This window comes from Hemitrygon akajei, chromosome 1, assembly GCF_048418815.1.
Source record: "Hemitrygon akajei chromosome 1, sHemAka1.3, whole genome shotgun sequence".
In the NCBI taxonomy this organism is placed as follows: domain Eukaryota; kingdom Metazoa; phylum Chordata; class Chondrichthyes; order Myliobatiformes; family Dasyatidae; genus Hemitrygon; species Hemitrygon akajei.
In genome coordinates this window covers 39,409,625-39,431,013 of record NC_133124.1, presented here as the reverse complement: position 1 = coordinate 39,431,013, position 21,389 = coordinate 39,409,625, and the positions used below count along the sequence as shown (strand labels likewise).

Below are 21,389 nucleotides of genomic sequence, written 5' to 3'. Positions count from 1 at the left end.
CTTTACTCAGAGAGTGATAGCTGTGTGGAATGAGCTTCCTGTAGAATTAGTAGAGGCCAGTTCAGTTGTGTCATTTAAGGTAAAATTGGATAGGTATATGGACAGGAAAGGAGTGGAGGGTTATGGGCTGAGGGCGGGTAGGTGGGACTAGGTGAGATTAAGAGTTCGGCACGGACTAGGAGGGCCGAAATGGCCTGTTTCCGTGCTGTGATTGTTATATATGGTTATAAGTATAGCCACGGTTGGGCCATTTTTGTAACTGCGTTGATACGTTGGGCCCGAGATAGATCCTTGGAGTTGTTGACACCCTGGAACTTGAAATTGCTCTAGCCTTTCCTCTTCAATTAAAAGAAAATATGAAAAGAGGAACTTGATTCTCAAATCACCTGATTCAAATAAACTGACTGAAATGTGCTTTTTAATTGTTTTAAAGCAATATACTGTGTCAGGGAAGTGACGTATGTGCAGGGAAAATTACGACTGAGGAGGTGCTCAGGAAGCTTAATGGTCTCAGGGTGGATAAATCTTCTGGACCTGATGGAGTGCACCCTTGGGTACTGAAGGAAGTAGCTGGAGAGATTGCAGAGGCATTAACAATAATCTTTCAAGAATCGATAGATTCTGGTATTGTACCAGATGACTGGAAAATTGCAAATGTTACTCTGCTATTTAAAAAGGGTGGGAGGCAGCAGAAAGGAAACTATAGACCTGTTAGCCTGACATCAGTGGTTGGGAAGTTGTTGCAATTGATTGTTAGGCATGAGATTACAGAGTACCCGGAGGCACATGACAAGATAGTCCAAAGCCAGCATGGTTTCCTGAAAGGAAAATCCTGCCTGACTAACCTACTGCAATTTTTTTTTGAGGAAATGACAAGCAGGGTAGACAAAGGAGATGCAATAGATGTGGTGCACTTGGATTTTTTAGAAGGCCTTTGACAAGGTGCCACTCATGAGGCTGTTTAGCAAGGTAAGAGCCCATGGAATTACAGGGAAGTTACTAGCATGTGTGGAACATTGGTTGATCGGTAGAAAACAGAGAGTGGGAATAAAGGGATCCTATTCTGGCTGGCTGCTGGTTACCAGTGGAGTTCCACGGGGGTCAGTGTTGGCACTGCTGCCTTTTACCATGTATGTCAATGATTTGGACTATGGGATTAATGGATTTGTGGCTAAATTTGCTATTGATACAAAGATAGATGGAGGAGCGGATATTATTGAGGGAACAGAGAGCCTGCAGAGAGACTTAGATAGTTTAGGGGAATGGGCAAAGAAGTGGCAAATGAAATACAATGTGGGAAAGTGTATGGTCATGCACTTTGGTGGAAGAAATAAATGGGAAGGCTATTACCTAGATGGGGAGATAATTCAAAATGCAGAGATGCAAAGAGACTTTGTCCTTGTGCAAGATACCCTAAAGGTTAACCTCCAGGTTGAGTCAGTGTTGAAGAAAGCGAATGAAATGTTGGCATTCATTTCTGGAGGTATAGAATATAAGAGCAGGGATATGATGTTGAGGCTCTATAAAGCACTTGTGAGACCACACTTGGAGTATTGTGTGCAGTTTTGGGCTCCTTATTTTAGAAAGGATATACTGAGATTGGAGAGGGTTCAGAGAAGATTCATAAGAATGATTCCGGGAATGAAAGTGTTACCATATGAGGAATATTTGGCAGCTCTTGGGCTGTATTCCCTGAAGTTCAGGAGAATAGGGGGAATCTCATAGAAACATTCTGATTGTTAAAAGACCTGAACGGATTAGATATGGCAGAGTTATTTCCCATGGTAGGGGAGTCTAGGACAAGAGGGCATGACGTCAGGATTGAAGGATGTCCATTTAAAACAGAGATGCAGAGAAATTACTTTAGTCAGAGGGTGGTAAATCTGTGGAATTTGTTGCCATGAGGAGCTGTGGAGGCCAAGTCACTGGGTGTATTTAAGGCAGAGATAGATAGGTTCTTGATTAGCCAGGGCATCAAAGGGTATGGGGAGAAGGCAGAGGTGTGGGAACAACCGGAAGAACTGGATCAGCCATGACTGAATGGCGGAGCAGACTTGATGGGCTGAATGGTCTCTGAATGCTTCCATAGCTTATGGTCTTAAAATAAAAAGCTATGGGAATGCTGATGCACAGAAATAAACATAATTAGACTATGGATTTCTTGGGATACTGCAGAAAAAAATTGCTTTGCATTTAACTTAATGATCAAATCTCAGTGGAACAGATCAAGATAGCAGTGCAGGCACTAATACCTGCCAGGAGCTCTGATCAGGATCAAGCTTCTGCAAGCTTTTCATTTTTATATAAAAAAAAATCATGATGGCAAATATAGCAGAATGGAATATTTTATCATCTGCCTTCTGTTACTTTGGTTTGCAGGTAATTATGATAGATTGTGTCAATGCCCTCAGCACTATTTGACGCACAGTTTGAATGTTGTTGAAATACGGTTTCTGAAGAGGTCTTACCACTAACAGCGTACATTAGCAGCTCTCAGTAGAAATGTTATTAAGTCTTTTGATATTCCATGATATGACCTGGTACAACCTTTTCCCACTTTGAAAAAGAATAATCATTGGGCCAGAAATAGAGTAGCAGTGCATTTAACCTTGCCTTTTCTTGACTGGACCTTCCCCAGCACCATAAAATTTTCCAACCAAGCAGTTGAACATGTAAGCAAATAATAGAACTGCAGGAAAAATACAATGTTTAACTCTGTGCAAAGAGAGAAGCTAGCCTTGACGAAAAGTATGGAAGGCCAGGGAAGGAAAATTCAGAACCCGAGGAGGGTAAAATAAGGGAAGGAATACAGTGTCAAAGTTAATGCAGGAGGAAAAATAGAAAGAGATAAAGAAAGATTGGATTTAAAGGGATAGAAAAAGAGCTAAAATAATGAAATCTATACTTGATCATTTTAAAATCTTCCTGATCCTCATTCTGAACATTTCTTCCCAGATTCTACCACTCACTTACACATTATGGACAATTTACAGTGGTTACTTAACTTACCAGCGTGCTTCTCTTTGGGATGTGCGAGGAAACTGGAGCACCGAGATAAGCCCCATGCAGTCACAAAGAGAACGTGCTAACTCCTTATAAGTAGCTGCCAAGGTCAGAACTGAGTCCAGGTCTTTGGCCTTCTGAGCCAGCAGCTCCACTAGCTGCACCACCAATGGGCCAATAAGCTTGTTTAGCAGTGACCTGCACTTACAGTATCATCAAAAGAGCTCACTTAACTACAGAACTACTGAAATAAAAAATGGAAATCACAGCCATTGTGGAGAGGAGTTCTGCTGCAGGTGAATTATCTTTAATAAGAACTGGTGATGAAGGTCATAATGAAAGGTCATTGACATGAAACATTAACTCTGTTCTTCTCTCCAACAGAGGCTATCTGATCTGATATTTCCAGCCTTTTAAATAACCCTTGCTTCTCATTACCAGCACCTGTAATGCTTTCTCACTTTCTTCATCTGAAGTTGTTGTCAATGTAGTTTGCGTACAACTGATGGAAGGAGCCATCAACATTTCAGCTTAACAGCAAAATCTGTCCTAACCTGTCTCTGATGAAGAAATAAAATTGCCCAGCTGCCAAAAAAATTAGACTGGAAAGAGGCTGGGTAAAAGTTAATATACAGCAAATTATGAAAAACTCATAGTTGATTTTAAGGAAACGTTTTGAATAGATGGTATCAAATAATAGATTTGCAATGCGCCTAATAATTGATATGCAGAACAACGCTGTATGGTAGCTGGGGAGTTCATAACTTCAGTGGAATAAATATTGAAGATAGAATGCCACGATACAATGCAATTTATACACCTAATCAGAGTTAAATTTCCTGGCCAAAACGCATTACCTAGAGCAGTGGTTTCCAAACTGTTTTTAATTTACTGTCCCCTTGGATCCCAGACCCCAACCCCAGCAACCCCCCACCTTTCCCTTTCCAGCCATTACATAAAAATTATAAAGAATTTTGATTTATGAAGCACAGTGAAAGAAAGTAGGAATTGCAAATTCAGAGCAGTGACAAATAATTGCCAAAATAATTCAAATCTATTTAAAGCTACAAATAAATTGTCTTCATTTAATTACAGCAAAAACAATTTTCATGAACAATTTTAGAGGGTAGATTAGTAGTCCAACTATTCACCTCTTCATTGCTTTTTCACCTTTCGATGAGCTGGATGTGCTTCATGCAGGAATATCAGCTTCTCAATCTCAGGCTGAATGTCACTCAGGAGTCTCAGATTCCCCATGTTCAGTAATTTGCAGTCTGTTTCATTGCTTCAAAAGAAGTTTGGTGACTGCAGTGAAAACACGGACCGCTAAATATGATGTTGGAAGGGCAATAAAGAACACCTCATCCTTTTCCCATAGTGCATGATTGCGTTCGGAGACTTCTTTCTGCAACTAAAAGTCTTGTTTTTAAGCCTCAGCTTCAACACAAAGTTATTTTGTAATGAGATCAGTTCTTTCTACATCCTACCTGTTAATTCTTCATTACAAGTGTTAAGGAATGGATTTATTACCAGAACTGTAATTGGCATCAAGAGAAGATCCTGAAATCTCTCTGATCTGTCGTTATGCAGCTCAACCCATTGGGCACAGTATGCTTGAAAATCTGGTGTTCTTTCCGAGAGGTTCGGAAATTGGAAAAGAGTGCAGTGGCCAATGGTGCACTTAAATAGGGTTAACTTAGATAGAACAATGGAGGCTGATTAAACTTCGATAAAATTCACATCATTTCCTGGCAATTGAAGATTAATTTCATTAAACTTTGTGAATCATTCTGACAAATAAGCAATGTTGTTACTAATATTTTTGAGTTGATTACTGAATGAAGCATTTCAGTCTTTAAAGAATTTTATTACAGTTTCAAAAAGCACACTGAGCACGGGGGCCCCCCCGGGGCTGTGTGCTCAGTCCACTGCTGTTCACTCTGCTGAGCCATGACTGTGCAGCAACACACAGTCTTGCTTCCAAGCATCTCACTGCATCCCAGCCAGTCTCCTTTTGAGAGCTATCTGCCTTCAATGTGCAACAGCAAGTGTTCAAACTGTTTATTATTCTCAGTACAAAGCTCTCCAATTGAGAGTATTGAGAGCATGGTACTTGATTTTATTTACCGCTGTGATAACAGGATATAATCATTTGTGCAGCTAATCTTTCAGGTTTTTTTGTGACAAGACGTTGTCTCTGAATTACACAGTGAATGATAAATACGTTCGGTACAGCTTTTATCAAGAAAGTGATAAATGGCATCCTATCATTGAATGTTGGTGAACAGAACGTCCTTCTGTTTGAAAAATTTCTCAAAAGCTGAAATATTGACTCCCCCTTCGCATCTGTTTCTAGTCCCATTGCAAATAACAACTCTTGAACCATCTGTTTTGCAACAAACATAACCAAGAAGCAACAATCCATTGCCTGGCAAAGTCGACTCATCCAGCTGCGGAGCAAATTCTGTTGTCCCAAGTATGTTGCACAATAAGTCTTCCACATTCCAGACATTTCATCTGTGCGACTTTGAATAGAGTTGTTGCTGAACGGAATTGCTTTAATTATTTGGTCTGGTGACTGATGCAAAACCATAATTACAACCTCCCTTACTGCTGGCAGAATCAAGTCAAGTCAAGTCACTTTTATTGTCATTTCAACCATAACTGCTGGTACAGTACATAGTAAAAATGAGACGTTTTTCAGGACAATGGTGTTACATGACACAGTACAAAAACTAGACTGAACTACGTAAAAAAAAACAACACAGAGAAAGCTACACTAGACTACAGACCTACACAGGATTACATAAAGTGCACAAAAACAGTGCAGGCATTACAATAAATAATAAACAGGACAATAGGGCAAGGTGTCAGTCCAGGCTTCAGGTATTGAGGAGTCTGATAGCTTGGGGGAGGAAACTGTTACATAGTCTGGCCATGAGAGACCGAATGCTTCGGAGCCTTTTCCCAGATGGCAGGAGGGAGAAGAGATTGTATGAGGGGTGCACGGGGTCCTTCATTATGCTGTTTCCTTTGCGGATGCAGCGTGTAGTGTAAATGTCTGTGATGGCGGGAAGAGAGACCCTGATGATCTTCTCAGCTGACCTCACTATCCACTGCAGGGTCTTGCGATCCAAGATGGTGCAATTTCCAAACCAGGCAGTGATGCAGCTGCTCAGGATGCTCTCAATACAACCCCTGTAGAATGTGATGAGGATGGGGGGTGGGAAATGGACTTTCCTCAGCCTTTGCAGAAAGTAGAGACGCTGCTGGGCTTTCTTTACTATGGAGCTGGTGTTGAGGGACCAGGTGAGTTTCTCTGTCAGGTGAACACCGAGAAATTTGGTGCTCTTTACGATCTCTACCGAGGAACCATCGATGTTCAGCGGGGAGTGGTCGCTCTGTGCCCTCCTGAAGGCAACAACCATCTCTTTTGTTCACATTAAGAGACAGGTTCTTGGCTCTGCACCAGTCTGTTAGCTGCTGCACCTCCTCTCTGTAAGCTGACTCGTCGTTCTTGCTGATGGGACCCACCATGGTCGTGTCATCGGCGAACTTGATGATATGTTTCGAGCTGTGTGTTGCAGCACAGTCGTGGGTCAGCAGAGTGAACAGCAGTGGACTGAACACGCAACCCTGGGGAGCCCCCGTGCTCAGTGTGATGGTGTTGGAGATGCTGCTCCCGATCCGGACTGACTGAGGTCTCCCAGTCGGGAAGTCTAGGATCCAGTTGCCGAGGGAGGTGTTCAGGCCCAGTAGGCTCAGGTTTCCAATCAGTTTCTGAGGGATGATTGTGTTGAATGCTGAACTGAAGTCTATGAACAGCATCCGAACGTATGTGTCTTTTTTGTCCAGGTGGGTTAGGGCCAGGTGGAGGGTGGATCAGTTCCTCTCCAGTGGTATGGAGCTTTCCAGATTTAGCAATAAGCAATGAAACATTGTACAAAGCACACAAACCATCATTGTTTTGTTGTGAAGAGCTGGCAAACGTGTTTTGAAGTATTTTCTGTTTCTGAAAGTTTTCATGAAGTGACTGAAAATAAGCCAAGTTTATTGTTTGCTTTGTCAGAGTGTGTTTTCTTCAAATGCTCAAGGAATCTGGACAGTTTCATTGCCTCATTTGAAAAATATACTTCACAGGATAGACACAGTGGCAGCTGTTGGTTGCTTGTTGCTGGTATAAATATACTATACACTATACTGCCTTTTTCATGGTCTGCTTCTGCCATTTTTGTTATGGATTAATGACTATCGTCAATCCCCGTTTGTTTAAGTGCTGTGATCAATAAAGGGAAGCGTTTGACATAACTCAGGCAAAACCTGACCCTCTGCCTGAAGGTACATAAAGTAGGGCAGTGATATCTTTTCAAGTCAAGAGACTATGCAGCTTTGAGAGTAACATACAGCCATTGCTGCCATGTACCTCCTGCCTGTGTCTATATAGCTGAGGGTGTGGATTTACTGCAGGCACTCTTGTTTCTCCCCAAAGAGGTGCAGGTTGATAGGTTAACGGATAACTGTGAATTACCGCTGGTAGGTAAGTGCATGGGAAAATGTTGGGATTAGGTGGAAATTAAAAGGAATGTAAGAAGAATGGGTTACTGGGAAAATTGAGGAATGTGATTGCTTTCATGGGCCAGCATAAAATTAATGAGATGGAACAAACAATGGAGAATATAGTGCTGCTGGTGACATATACTCATGCTGGAAAACCATCCTCAAAAACCTCACTCAGCTGACAGTGTTTCATTGGCAGTCTAGGGTGTGACCTAAGACAGTTTAGCTCCTTGCCAGGCTGATAGCACTACAGTTAATCATAAGATCATAAAACATAGGAGCAGAAATAGGCCATTGTGCCCATTGAGTCTGCTCAGCTGTTCCATAAAGGCTGATTTATTTTCCCTCTCAACCACCTTCTCCTACCTTCTCCACATATCCTTTGATGCCCTGGCTAATCTACACTACCGTAGCATAGCACAACGCTCTTACAGCTTGCACAAGCTTACAGTTTGCACAACGCTCTTACAGCTCAGTGCGTTGGAGTTCAGCATTTAGTTTTGGTGTCCTCTGTAAGTAAGTTTGTATGTTCCTTCCTATGAGCACATGGGTTTCCTCTGGGTGCTCCAGTTTCCTCCCACAGTCCAAAGAAGTACTGGTTAGTAGGTTAATTGGTCATTGTATCTGTCCTGTGATTAGGCTAGGATTGAAAAATAAACATAATAATCAAAAGCCTATCAATCTCTGCTTTAAATATATACTCAATGACTTGACATCCACAACCATCTGTGTCAGTGAATTCTAGAGAATTCTGACAACCTCTGACGAAAAAAAAATTCCTCCTCATCTCTGTTCTAAATGGAGGTCCCTCTATTCTGAGGCTGTGCCCTCTGGTCCAAGACTGACACACGATGTTTCCTATATATCCACATCCAATCTACCTAGGCCTTTCAATATTCAATAGGTTTCAATGAAATCCCACCCCATTCTTCTCATTCCCAGCAAGTACAGGCCCAGAGCCATCAAACCTTCTTCATGTGTTAACCTGGAATCATTCTTGTGAACCTCCTCTGGACCCTCCCCAATGCCAGCACATCTTTTCTTAGATAAAGGACCCAAAACTGCAAGTGGTGTCTGTCCAATGACTTGTAAAGCCTCAGCACTACATCCTTGCTCTTATATTCTAGTCTTCTCAAAATAAATGCCAACATTGCATTTGCCTTACCCGACCTGCAAGTTAACCTTAAGGGAATCCTGCACAAGGACTCCCAAGTCCCAGATTTTTAAATTTCTTCCCCATTTAGAAAACAGCCTACACCTTTATTCCTGACTATTCACTTCCCTACACTATACTGCAGCTGCCACTTCTTTGCCCACTCTCCCAATCTGTTTAAACCCTGCAGAGTCCCTTCTTTCTCAACACTAACAGCCCCTCCACCTGCCTTTGTATCATCCACAAACTTGGCCACAAAGCCATCAATTCAGTCATCCAAATCGCTAGTATATAATGTGAAAAGACATGGTTCCAACACCAACCCCTATAGAACACCAATAGTCACCGGGTGCCAACCAGAAAAGCTCATATCTTTCCTATAATACCAATGTCTCTTATCTTGTTGAGCAGCCTTATGTGTGGCACCTTGTCAAAAGCCTTTTGAAAATCCAAGTAAACAACATCCGCTACCTCTTCTTTGTCTATCCTGCCTGTTTTTTCCTCAAAGAACTGCAATAGATTTGTCAGGCAAGATTTCCCCTTTAAGGAAACCATGCTGGGTTGGCCAATTTTATCATATGCCTCCAAGTACCCTGATACCTCATCCCTAATAATGAACTCCACCTTTTTTCCAACCACTGAAGTCAAGTTAACTGGCCTGTAATTTCCTTTCTTCTGTCTCTCTCCCTTTTTAAAGAGTGGACTGACATTTGCAATTTTCCAGTCCCCTGGAACCATTCAAGAATCTAGTGATTCTTGAAAGATCACTACATGTCCTACCCATGTTGTTGGTACCAATATGTACTACAACTTCTGCCTGCTTACCCTCCTCCTTTAGAATGTCGTAGACCCATTCGGAGATATCCCTGACCCTGCAACTAGGAGGCAACATACCATCCAGGTGTCTCTTTCAAGTCCACAGAATCTCCTGTCTGCTCCTCTAACTATGGAATCTGCTATCACCACTGCATTCCTCTTCTTCCCCCCCTTCCCTTCTGAGCCTTAGAGCTAGACTCGGTGCCAGAGACCAGGAAGATGTCACCTCCCCTGGTAGGTCATTTCTCTCCAACTGTATCATGGACGAGCCCTTTATGTATATTCAGAGCTGAGGGAGAATGTACAAATTCCTTCCATACAGCGGCAGGAATTGAACATCAATTAGTGATCACTGGTGCAGGAAAATGATGCACCAACTTCTATGCTGCCCACTTCCTCTCCGCTGACTCAGGTGCCCTATGTAGCATCTATGCAGATGACTGGATGAAATTGTCAGCTTCAGCTCAAACTAGGAAGCAGTGTGCTCTATTTAATGACTTAATTTTGGTACATGGTACAGCTTTGCATTTTGGCAATACATAAAGGATCTAGCACACAATCAAGAGTTTCAGTATGTCTAATACTGTGGTTTTGGTGATATGGTTAAAGTAAAGAGCATTTAAATTGCCTTTTTTATGATATTTGCAGGATAGTGATTTGATGACCTTTAATATCTCGATGCACCGCTCGTGGTGGAGGGAACATGGGCCTGGGTGTGTGCGGAAGGAGTTGACTGCTTCAGCCAGCAAAAGCTTGGATGATCGCACCTATATCTCAGTGACAGGCTGCATTGTCGATTTTCAGTACCTGGAGGTTATTCACAGCTCCTTCCAAATACTACTGTCGGTAAGTATGGCCCTTGGAAAAAGTGGTTTAAGTGTTAGTGATTACAGTCAAAGATGCAAAGTACATTTATTATCAAAGGATGTAAGCAATATACAACCCAGGGATACTTCTTCCCACAGACAACCGCAAAACACAGAAAAATATCGAACCCATTCAAAGAAAAACATCAAACCCCCAACATGCAAAAAAAAACCCCAAATCATACAAGTGGCAAAAAACCCCAAAAAAACACAATATAAAACATCAAAGCACAAAGTCAGTGAGAGAGTCAGGAATATTCAGTTCAGTCGAGTGCTGTGTTGTTCATTGACTGCAGGCCGCAGAGCCAGTTCACTCTGATCCAAATTGCAAAAAAAAGCGACCGAGAAAACAGAGCAACCAGGATCATATCAAAACATGAATTACAGAGCCCCGTCCACAAACGGAGTTGATTAAACCTTGCTGAGGACCCAAGTCTCCAGCACCATCCTCTGGCAGCAACAAGTGAGAGGAAGAGAGAGACCAATCGAATGCAGGCACCTTCCCACATGAGCAACGAGAGAGAGAGAGAGAGAGAGAGAGAGAGAGAGAGACTAATCGAATGCAGACACCTTCCCGCATGAGCAACGAGAGAGAGAGAGAGAGAGAGAGAGAGAGCAATCGAATGCAGACACCTTCCCGCATGAGCAACGAGCAAAAGGGAGAGAGAGAGAGAGAGAGAGAGAGACCAATCGAATGCAAACACCTTCCTCCGGGAGCAGTGAGCAAGAATGAGAGAGAGCGCAGTCACTTGCAGGCAGATGGCGCTGAACACTTGCTGTCCTTCTGCTCTCATTCTCGTTAATTTAAATTTTCCTCAATGCTTTAATCGGCAGGATTAGCGAGAAATGGAGTTGATCATGGGCTGGTACCCGTCTCCAGGCTTCTTGGCCTCAAGGCCACAGATGGCTCGATACCTCAATGAACTCCCTCGGACACAACAAAGTGCCAGTTCGCTCAATCTCACACCACCAATCTATAGAGTACAGACTCCAATAGTAACTGAATCATATTCGAAAGAAATAGTAATAGTAAAGAAAGTAGAAGAAGTAATTTTGCAAACTGTCTGAAGGATGTCACCTTTGGTCGCATTGTTTGCTGGTGCCATCTTCTTCACCGGTCCCAGCAAATGTAATAATTCTACCCCTGCAGAAATTATTGACTGGTCATTGTTATCGCTGTCTGTTCGCATTGAAGGTGGAATATATATCGAAATTCTTGTTCTATTATAGATGTTGGGCCTGTCTTAATTATAAAAAACTAAAAGTGATTATGTTTTCCCATACACACTCTTCTATCCTAACCTAGCTCATTACCAGAAGAATTAAACACATACTTTCCTGAACCATTTAGCATTCTCCTTCGAAAATAGTTTAAGCTTTACCTGCCATTTTCAGAGTTTGTGTACCAATGCATCCTCTGTGGTAACTTCAGATACATAAACAAAGGCAAAGTGAAGTAGGTTTATGTGAGGTGACCAAACGTTTTGTCCCAGACTCCTAAATCTTTTTTGATAAAGGTTTTTGTTTGTTACTCAATCATTTCACCAAACATACAGGAAAAATACTTAAACTTTAAACCACACAAGAGCAGCACTACATGAACAAATCTGCTTCCCAGCTTTTTGACTCTTTGAGTGGCTCATTACTGTGGAAATGCTAATGGACACTTTTAACATAATTATTATCATTACAGTGTCATAGAGGCTTACGGCATGGGAAAAGGTTCTCAGCCCAACTCACCCATGCTGCTCAGTAAGCTAGTCAGTCCCATCTGCCCACATCTGTCCCATAGCCCTCTAAACCACTCCTACCCATGTACTTATCTAGATGGCTTTTAAACATTGTTAATGTGCCTGCTGTTTCTGACAGCTGATTTCAAATATGCACCATCCTTTGCATGAAGAAGCTGTCCTTGATGTTCCTTTTAAATCTCTCACCTCTGATCTTAAGCTGACATTTCTCTCTTGATTTTTAGCACCACCTCCTTGAGAAGCACATTTTGTGCTTCTTGTGCTTCCACCCTATGCCCCTCTTGATTTTGCATACAGTATTTGCATTAGGATTTAATCAGCTCAGCATTCATAGGACACAATGGCTGGGTGGTGCATCTCGCAGTCGCAATAAGCAGCCAGGATATAACTCTTTTAAGTGCTGATGTGACCATAAGTATGGAGCAGGTTCAAGCTTTGATAAACTACTTACTGATAAAGTGTTTTGAAATTTAGGGTCAATTCAATACTTGAGACATTGCCCATTATTTATACAATACAGACAGTATCTCTGTACTGGCACTGCAGTTCACAGAGTAGATCATTTCTGTTTGCCCCTGTATTTCTGCTGGCCAAAAGAAATCGAAACTTTGATTCTGATATTAGAATAAGAGATGCTTACTTTATGATAAGTTATGTACAGAGAAGCTAAACAAGTAATGCTGTTAAATTTCCTGTTCTTGACTTGCTTCTGAGGCAGTTTGCTGCAACTAATCAACAATTCCTGTTAACTGATATCAGTAATGAGCATTGCCACAATTCATATGCTGTGTAGTTAAGCAACTTGGACCAGCAGAAAAACTAAGCAGGAATTTCAAAAACGTAAACATTCTGACATTAACAAATGTAGAAATAGAGTTTTTTTGACCTGTTACACAATCGCAGCATTTTTACTAGAACCATAGAACATTACAGCACAGAAACAGGCCTTTTGGCCCTTCTTGACTGTGTCGGATCATTTTTCTGACTCGTCCCACTGACCTGCACCTGGGCCACATCCCTCCAAACCCCTCCCATCCATATACCTGTCCACCATTCATATACTACTTTATTTCTGTGATTTTTTATTCAGAGAAGCTCGACAGATTCTACTGTCTTCGGCTAGTTTTTCAAATTTTTCCTGGGTGTAGCCTTGTCTCCCAGGGATGAGGTCTTTGCAGCTTCTGTTGGTGTTTCTGTGGCTCTGGGTTTTTACATGGATGGGTTTGCTATTGCCATGCACAACCCGCCTCCTTTCACAGCTGGGTTTGGGACAGTCCACGGCAGAGTTACTGCAGAAACTATTGGACCAGAAATTGTCAGGGAGACAGCATTGCTAAGCTTCAAAGTGAAACTACTTGTGAGATTTCATCCACAGAATCATGTTTCATAGCCAGGTTTGTCATTCCATGATGTTACAGATTCATTTGGTGTAGAGAGCCCTGCCCAAAATAAGGCTTTTGTAAATTTTGTTACCGGTACTTACTATGTCACACCGCTGGCTTACTATCGGTTTTCAAATTTCAACATTATAAAAGCACTTTAAATCTAAAACCCTAAAACACTTAAGAACAGGTAATTTAAATCAACCAATTTTTAAATATCCAAATTAAGAAACTCTAACCTTAGTCATTCATAGTATTTCCACTCCATTAGCCTCAATGGGGAACCAGTTCTCACAGAAGGTCCAATTTACCACAGAATGTCTCTGTGGGTTGCCACACTTTAGTAGTATGGATAAACACAAGAGATTCTGCAGATGCTGGAAATCCAGAGCAACACACACAAAATGCTGGAGGAACTCAGCAGGCCGGGATCATCTATGGAAATGAATAAGCAGATGAAATTTTGGGCTGAGACCTTTATTCCCCTTTCCTTTCCAATCCTGATGAAGGGTCTTGGCCCAAAATGTTGACTGTTTATTTACTTCCGCAGAAGCTGCATAAGGTTCTTTAGTAGTATGGAATTGGAATTGTTTTGTGCTCCTTTGCTACAGCCCATCATGGGAGTGCGGTTGGGAAAAACACAGAGAGAGCTATCACAATTTCAAGCCTTCTGCATTTCATGCAGGAACCCTGAAGTTGCTGAAAGTTTCACAGATAAATGCTGTCATGTCACGGTCTATACAGTACTCACTTGGTTTCACCTACTGCAAAAGTTACCTCTTCTACTTTTGCATGTAGGCTGATGTAGTACATTTATTATCAAAGTACGTGTATTCCTGAGATTTATTTTCCTGCAGGCATACTCAATAAATCCATAATATGATAATAACTGTAATATAATCAATGAAAGATTGCACCAGCTTGGGTGTTCAACCAATGTGTAAAAGATAACAAAGTGTGCAAATACAAAGAGCAAGAAATAATAATAAATAAATAAGCAATGGCTATCAAGAACATAAAATGAAGAGTCCTTGAATTTGAATCCGTGGTTTATGGTGCAAATGAAGTCGACTGAAGTTAGCCATTTTCGTTCAAGACCCTGATGTTTGAGGGGTAATAGCTGTTTCTGAACCTTGTTGTGAGAGTCCTGAGGCTCTTGTACCTTCTTCCTGATAGTAGCAGTGAGAATAGAGTACAACCTGAATGGTGGAGGTCCCTAATGATAGATGCTGCTTTCCTATGACAATGCTCCATGTAGATGTGCTCAGTGGTGGAGAGGGCTTTACCCATGATGGTCTGGGCCACTACTTTTTGTAGGGTTTACCATTCAAGGGCATTGGTGTTTCCATACCAGGCTACGATGCAGCCAATCAATAGTCTCTCCATTACACATATATGGAAGTTTGTCAAAGTTTCAGAATTTGTGCTGAATGTTTGCAAACTCCCAAGTCAGGCACTGCCGTGCATTCTTCGTAATTACACATACGTGCTGGACACAGGACAGGGCCGCTGAAATGATGACATAAGGAATTTAAAATTGCCGATCCTCTCCACCTCCAATCCCCTGATGAGGTCTGGCATATGGACCCCTGATTTCCTCCTCCTGAAGTCAATAATCAGCTCCCTGGTGTTGCTGAGTAAGAGGCTGTTGTTGTGGCACCACTCTGCGAGACTTTCAACCTCCCTCCCATACGCTGATTCAGCCTCCAACAGCGGTGTCGTCGGCAAGCTTGACCATGTCATTGGAGCTGTGTTTAGCCACACAGCCATAGGTATAAAGCAAGTAGAGCAGGGGGCTTAATAGCAAAGGATAGCATAAAAAGCACATGATTGGGGATCGCAAAGTGTCGTCATGTTTAACAATTTAAGCAGAATTTGAATTACAGATGACTGCTAATACAAGGAACCAATGGCTCACCAGCCCAGATGAATGTCAAAGGAAAGCAGGGAGTAATAGTTAGATTTTAGCAGAGATTCAAGACATAGAACAGTTCAGCACTGGAAAGGACATTTGGCCCATAATGTTGTGTTGATATTGATTCCTATTTGTACTAAGCATCCTCTTCCTGTGTATCATCCAAATCCGCCCATTTCCTTCATATTCATGTATTTATCTAAAAGTTTCTTGCACCCAACCAGTCTGCTTCCTCTACTATCCCTCGTACCTATTCCAGGCGCCTATAAGAAATTTAATCCTCACAGCACCTTTAAAATTCCACTTGCATCACAGTCTGGTACGGAAACACAATACCCAGGAATGGAAAAGGCCGCAGAAAGTGGTGGATATAGCCCGGTCCATCGCATGTCAAGCTCTCCCCACCACTGAGAACGTTTACACGGAGTGCTGCCACTAAATTAGCATCCATCATTAAAGACTTCCGTCGAGCAGGCCATGCTCTCTTCTTGCTAGTACCTTTGAACAGGAGGTGGTAGAGACAGAAACTCTCCCCACATTGAAACAGTATTTGGATTGTACTTGACTAGTCATCACAGACAGGGCTAAGGATCACGTGGTGGGTTTAGGCAAAGGGCTCTTTATTATCCAGTGCCCTCATAAAAGGCCAAATGTTATTTTTCTGTGATTCTATCATCGCCACTTTACCAATAACCTACACAGGTGTAAAAAAATAAAGCCAGAGTAGAAAGTTGGCCAGCTCATTCATAAAGCATTAGCTCAGGTGATCTTAATGCATTTAGATTGGTAGCAGATGAGCTTTATGTGTAAGATTAGATTACAGTCATTGAAAAATACAGCACAGAAACAGGCCCTTTGGCCCATCTAATTCATGCCAAAACTATTTAAACTGCCTGCTCCCATCAACCTGCACGAGGACCATAGCCCTCCATACCCCTCCCATCCATGTACCTATCCAAACTTCTCTTTCACATTGAAATCAAACTCGTATGCACCACTTGTGCTGGCAGCTCATTCCACACTCTCATTGCCCTCTGAGTGAAGAAGTTTCCCCTCATGTTCCCCTTAAACTTTTTACCTTTCACCCTTAAACCATGAACTCTGGTTGTAGTCCCACCCATCACAGTGGAAAAAGCCTGCTTGCATTTACCCAATCTAGTCCCTCATAATTTTGTATACCTCTATCAAATCTCCTCTCAATCTTCTATGTTCTAAGGAATAAAGCTTTAAACTATTCAATCTTTCCTTATAACTCAGGTCCCGCAGACCTGGCAACATCCTTGTAAATTTTCTCTGTGCTCTTTCAAACTTTTTTCACATTTTTCCTGAAGGTAGATGACCAAAACTGTATACAGTACTCCAAATTAGGCCTCACAAAGATATAACTTCAACATAACATCCCATCTCATGTACTCAATACTTTGATTTATGAAGGCCAATGTGTCAAAAACCTCCTTTATGACACTATCTACCTGTGATGCCACTTTCAATGAACTATGGAACTGTATTCCCAGATCCCTTTGTTCTACCACATTCCTCAGTGCCCCACTATTCACTGTGTAACACTGAGGCAAGTTGATCCAAGCACTCACATCTACAGTGATAAAATGGTTTGAGAGGTTGGTCATGGCAGAATCTCAGGTGGTGACAAGAGGGCATACAGGAGTAAGATATATCAGTTAGTTGAGTGATGTGGCAGCAATGATCTTTCACTCAATGTCGGCAAGACCAAAGAGCTGATTGTGGACTTCAGAAAGGGTAAGATGAGGGAACACAAACCAATCTTCGCAGAAGGGTCAGAAGTGCAGAGAATGATCAACTTCAATTTCTTGGGTTTCAGCATCTCTGGGGACGTAACCTGGTCCCAACAAATTGATGCAGTTATAAAGAAGACAAGACAGCAGCTAAATTTCATCAGGACTTTGATGAGATTTGGTTTGTCACCAAAAATATTTTTTTCACTATGCTATATTCCATTCTTGTACAGCTCAGAAAAGAAAACTGTTTTGCCCTCAAATCATTTCAGTTGTTACAGCAGTTTACAGCTGCTGTTCACAGCCCATTATCCGTATTATTGATATTGTTTCAGTTGATGCTCTGTTGGTCAATTCCAGGAACCCAGAAACATGCAATTATCCCTGTGGTTTCACACCTACTCTATAGTAATTGCCAGATAATAGCGTTAATAGTATTCATTGACCATTAAATCTTCCTAGGTCTTGCTCAGATTATTTTTATTTTCTGATGAAGGTGGCAGTTTGCAACAGCCTTCAATATTTAAGTGATGCTGACATCACAGAAATGTGAGCAGGACTTTAACTCCAAAGGTGTTAGATTAGGGTTAGTGGGTTGTGGGCATGGTATGTTGGCGCCATCACAATCCTCGCTGATTTGATTTGACTTTTTGATGCACCCGTGACAAATAAAGCTAATATTAAACCTCTAGTTCAATTCAGAATTGCCCAATAATGAAAATGCTCCACACTCTGTAAGCAGTGACTCCTGTACCGGATGATAGGGTGGTTAAGAATGCATATGGCGTGTATGCCTTTGTTAGTCTGGGCATTGAACTTAAAAGCCAAGAAATTTTGTTGCATCTTTATAAAACTTTAGTTAGGCCGCATCTGGAGTATTACATACAGTTCTGGCCATTAGGAAGGATGGTGAGGCTTCAGAGAGTGTGCAGAAGAGTTTTTCCAGGACGCTGCCTGAATTACAGGGCACGTGTGCTGTAATGAGAGGCTGGACAAACTTGGGTCGTTTTCTCTGGAGCGGCAGATGCTGAAGGAAGAGCTGATAGTGGTTTAATACATTATGAGAGGCACAGAAAGAGTAGACAGACAGCTTCTTTTTTCCCAGGGTTGAAATGCCAAATATCAGAGGCTGTACATTTAAGGTGAGAGGGGTAAGCTCAGCGGAGATTTGAGTGGAAAGATTTTTATGCAGAGGGTTGTGGGTGCCCAGAGTGTGCTGACTGGGGTAGTGGTAGAGCCAGATACTTCAGAGACTTTTCAGCGGCCTTTAGGTAAGCACGTAAATGTGAGGAAAATGGAAGGATGTGAACATTCTGTCAGCAGAGGGGATTAATTTAGTTAGCCATTTGACTACGAGTTTAATTGGTTCAGCACATTTTAGGCCAAAGGGCCTACTCCTGTGCTGTACTGTTCTATGTTCTATGTACTCCTGACACATCATAAATGTTACATCTTAATATAAATTATAGAAACATAGAAAACCTTCAGCACAATACAGGCCCTTCGGCCCACAAAGTTGTGCTGAACATGTCCCTACCTTAGAAATGATATATGAATTTTCATCTGGAGTTGTCCCTAGTTTAAACAAAATCAGCTTTGACATTAATAATGAAATATTAAAATGGGTACAATGCAATTGAATAAAGTTGCTTCAAAAAGAATTGGACTGAAGTGAATGTAATAAGGAATCAGGCTGTTTTCACTGATACAGTGTGTTGTTAAATTAGATGTTTTACAACAACAGTCTATTGTCAGACATAAAAATGACTAAAATACAATAACAGCATAAATAAATAAATAGTATAAAAGAGGAATGGCAAAGTAATGTTCATAGGCTCGAGGACCATTCATTAGTTTGCTTCCCTCAGCTTTTGAAGATAAGAATTAGAAAAATCATGATAAATAATTAAGTGGTGCTTAATGTACTTCAGACAGTCTTTATTTGGGAGATTCCTTCATTTTTACTATTCTGTATACATATCCATAAGATATAGGAGCAGAATTAGGCCATTCAGCCCATCCAGCCTGCTCCAGCATTCCATCACAGCTGATCCCAGTACCCAATTAACCCGATACACCTGCCTTCTCACCATAACCTTTGATGCCCTGACAAAATTGTGGGCTGAAGGGCCTGTAATGTGCTGTAGATTTCTATGTTTCTACATTTAAAACTGTTGACAATACTCCAAGTGTGGCCTGACTAGTGTCTTATAAAGCCTCAGCATTATCTCCTTGCTTTTATATTTTGTTCCCCTTGAAATAAATGCCAACATTGCATTTGCCTTCTTTACCACAGACTCAACCTGTAAATTAACCTTCTGGGAGCCTTGCACAAGGACCCCCAAGGCCCTCCGCACCTCTGATGTTTGAACCTTCCCATTTAGATAATAGCCCACACTATTGTTTCTTTTACCAAAATGCATTATCATACATTTCCCAATACTGTATTCCATCTGCCACTTTTTCGCCCGTTTTTCTAATTTGTACAAGTCCTGCTGCAATCACATTGCTTCCTCAGCACTACCTACCCCTCCACTTATCTTCATATCATCCACAAACTTTGCCACAAAGCCATCAATTCCATTATCCAAATCTTTGACAAACAATATGAAAAGTAGCAGACCCAGTACTGACCCCTGAGGAACACCACTAGTCACAGGTAACCGACCAGAAAAGGCCCCTTTTATTCCCAAGCACTGCCTTCTGCCTGTCAGCCATTTCTGTATCCATGCTAGTATTTTTCCTGTAACGCCATAGGATTTTATCTTGTTAAGCAGCCTCGTGTGTGGCACCTTATCAAATGGCTAATGTATACATTTTAGCCTCTGGCCATCTGCTGTGATGTATATAGCGCTCCACTGTATGGGAACGTTGAGGAATCAGCCCCACAACAAACCTGAAGGTCTACAGAGCCATGGTACTCACGACCCTCCTGTATGCATGTGAAACGTGGACTGTCTATCGAAGGCATGCAAGACAGCTCAACCATTTCCACATGACTTGTCTTTGCAGAATATTAGGCATCAGATGGCAAGACAAAGTACCAGACACTGAAGTTCTCTCTAGAGCAAGTCTGCCATCAGTCCACACACTGCTGAATGGAGCACAGACCCTGGGGCAGGTCATGCCATCTGCATGCCAGACGAGCGCATACCCAAGCTCCTCCTTTTTGGGGAACGCTCTGCTGGAAGACGCTCGCATGGAGGGCAGAAGAAACGTTACAAAGACACACTAAAGGTCTCCCTGAAGTCGCTTGACATAGACACGACCTCCTGAAAAACGCTGGCACAAAACCACCCTACCTGGCGCGGCCTCATTCACAAGGGCTGTCAAGATTACAAAGCAAGGCGCACCGCTGAAGCACAACATAAGCGCGAGCTGCGCAAGTCCAGGGCCACCAGCGCAACAACTGCAGTGCAAACACTTTTCTGCCTAATGTGTGCCAGGACATTCCGTGCCCAAATTGGCCTGACCAGTCACCTCTGGACACACCGCATCCAGTCTCAAAGTGACTAATGGTGTCAAGGTCTTCATCGATGACAATGGACGAACCACTGCCTGTGGCAATGAATTCCACAGATTTACACCTCTCTGGCTAAAAAAATTCCTCCTCATCTCTGTTCTAAAGGGATATCCTTCTATTCTGAGTTTGTGTCCCCTGGCCCTACACTTCCCTCGCTACAGGAAACAGCCTCTCCATGTCTGCTCTCTCAAGGCTTTTCAATATTTGATAGATTTCAATGCATCTTCAAAACTCCAATAACTACAGGTCCAGAGCCATCAAACTCTCCTCTTACATTAACTATTTCATTCCAAGGATAATTTTTGTAAATCTCCTCTGGACCCTCTCCAATGCCAGTACAGCCTTCCTTAGATATGGGGCCAGAACTGTTCACAGTACTCCAAATGGGGTTTGACCAATGCCTTATAAAGCCTAGGTGATGATTGTATTGGCATTTTCCAACTGAAACATCCTTTTGATCGATATTGACAAGGACCATTACTGGCACTACAAGAGCATGTTGGATGGTCTGAATGCTGTATCAAAGGCTCGATCTGTTTTGAGTTGTTTCAGCATCTGAAAGTCTCAAGTCTGTCTGTAAAAGGAGTTGTCTACTATTCCAAAGAGATTGTAATGTGCTCTTCATTTAGCTCCATGAGTTCATTTACAAAGATAAAAATCAAAGGTAAA

At 42.0% G+C, this 21,389-nt stretch overlaps 1 protein-coding gene across 4 annotated transcripts in view; it reads left to right on the top strand.

Annotated features, from left to right (window-relative positions):
* The window catches only part of nkain4 (sodium/potassium transporting ATPase interacting 4), a 518,494-nt gene that overhangs the window by 428,982 nt on the left and 68,123 nt on the right, over positions 1–21,389 (top strand). For all 4 annotated transcript variants that reach the window (XM_073041668.1, XM_073041677.1, XM_073041695.1 and 1 more), the window contains exon 4: positions 10,178–10,375. In XM_073041668.1, the coding sequence (XP_072897769.1) occupies positions 10,178–10,375 (198 nt within the window). The remainder of the gene's footprint in view (positions 1–10,177; positions 10,376–21,389) is intronic.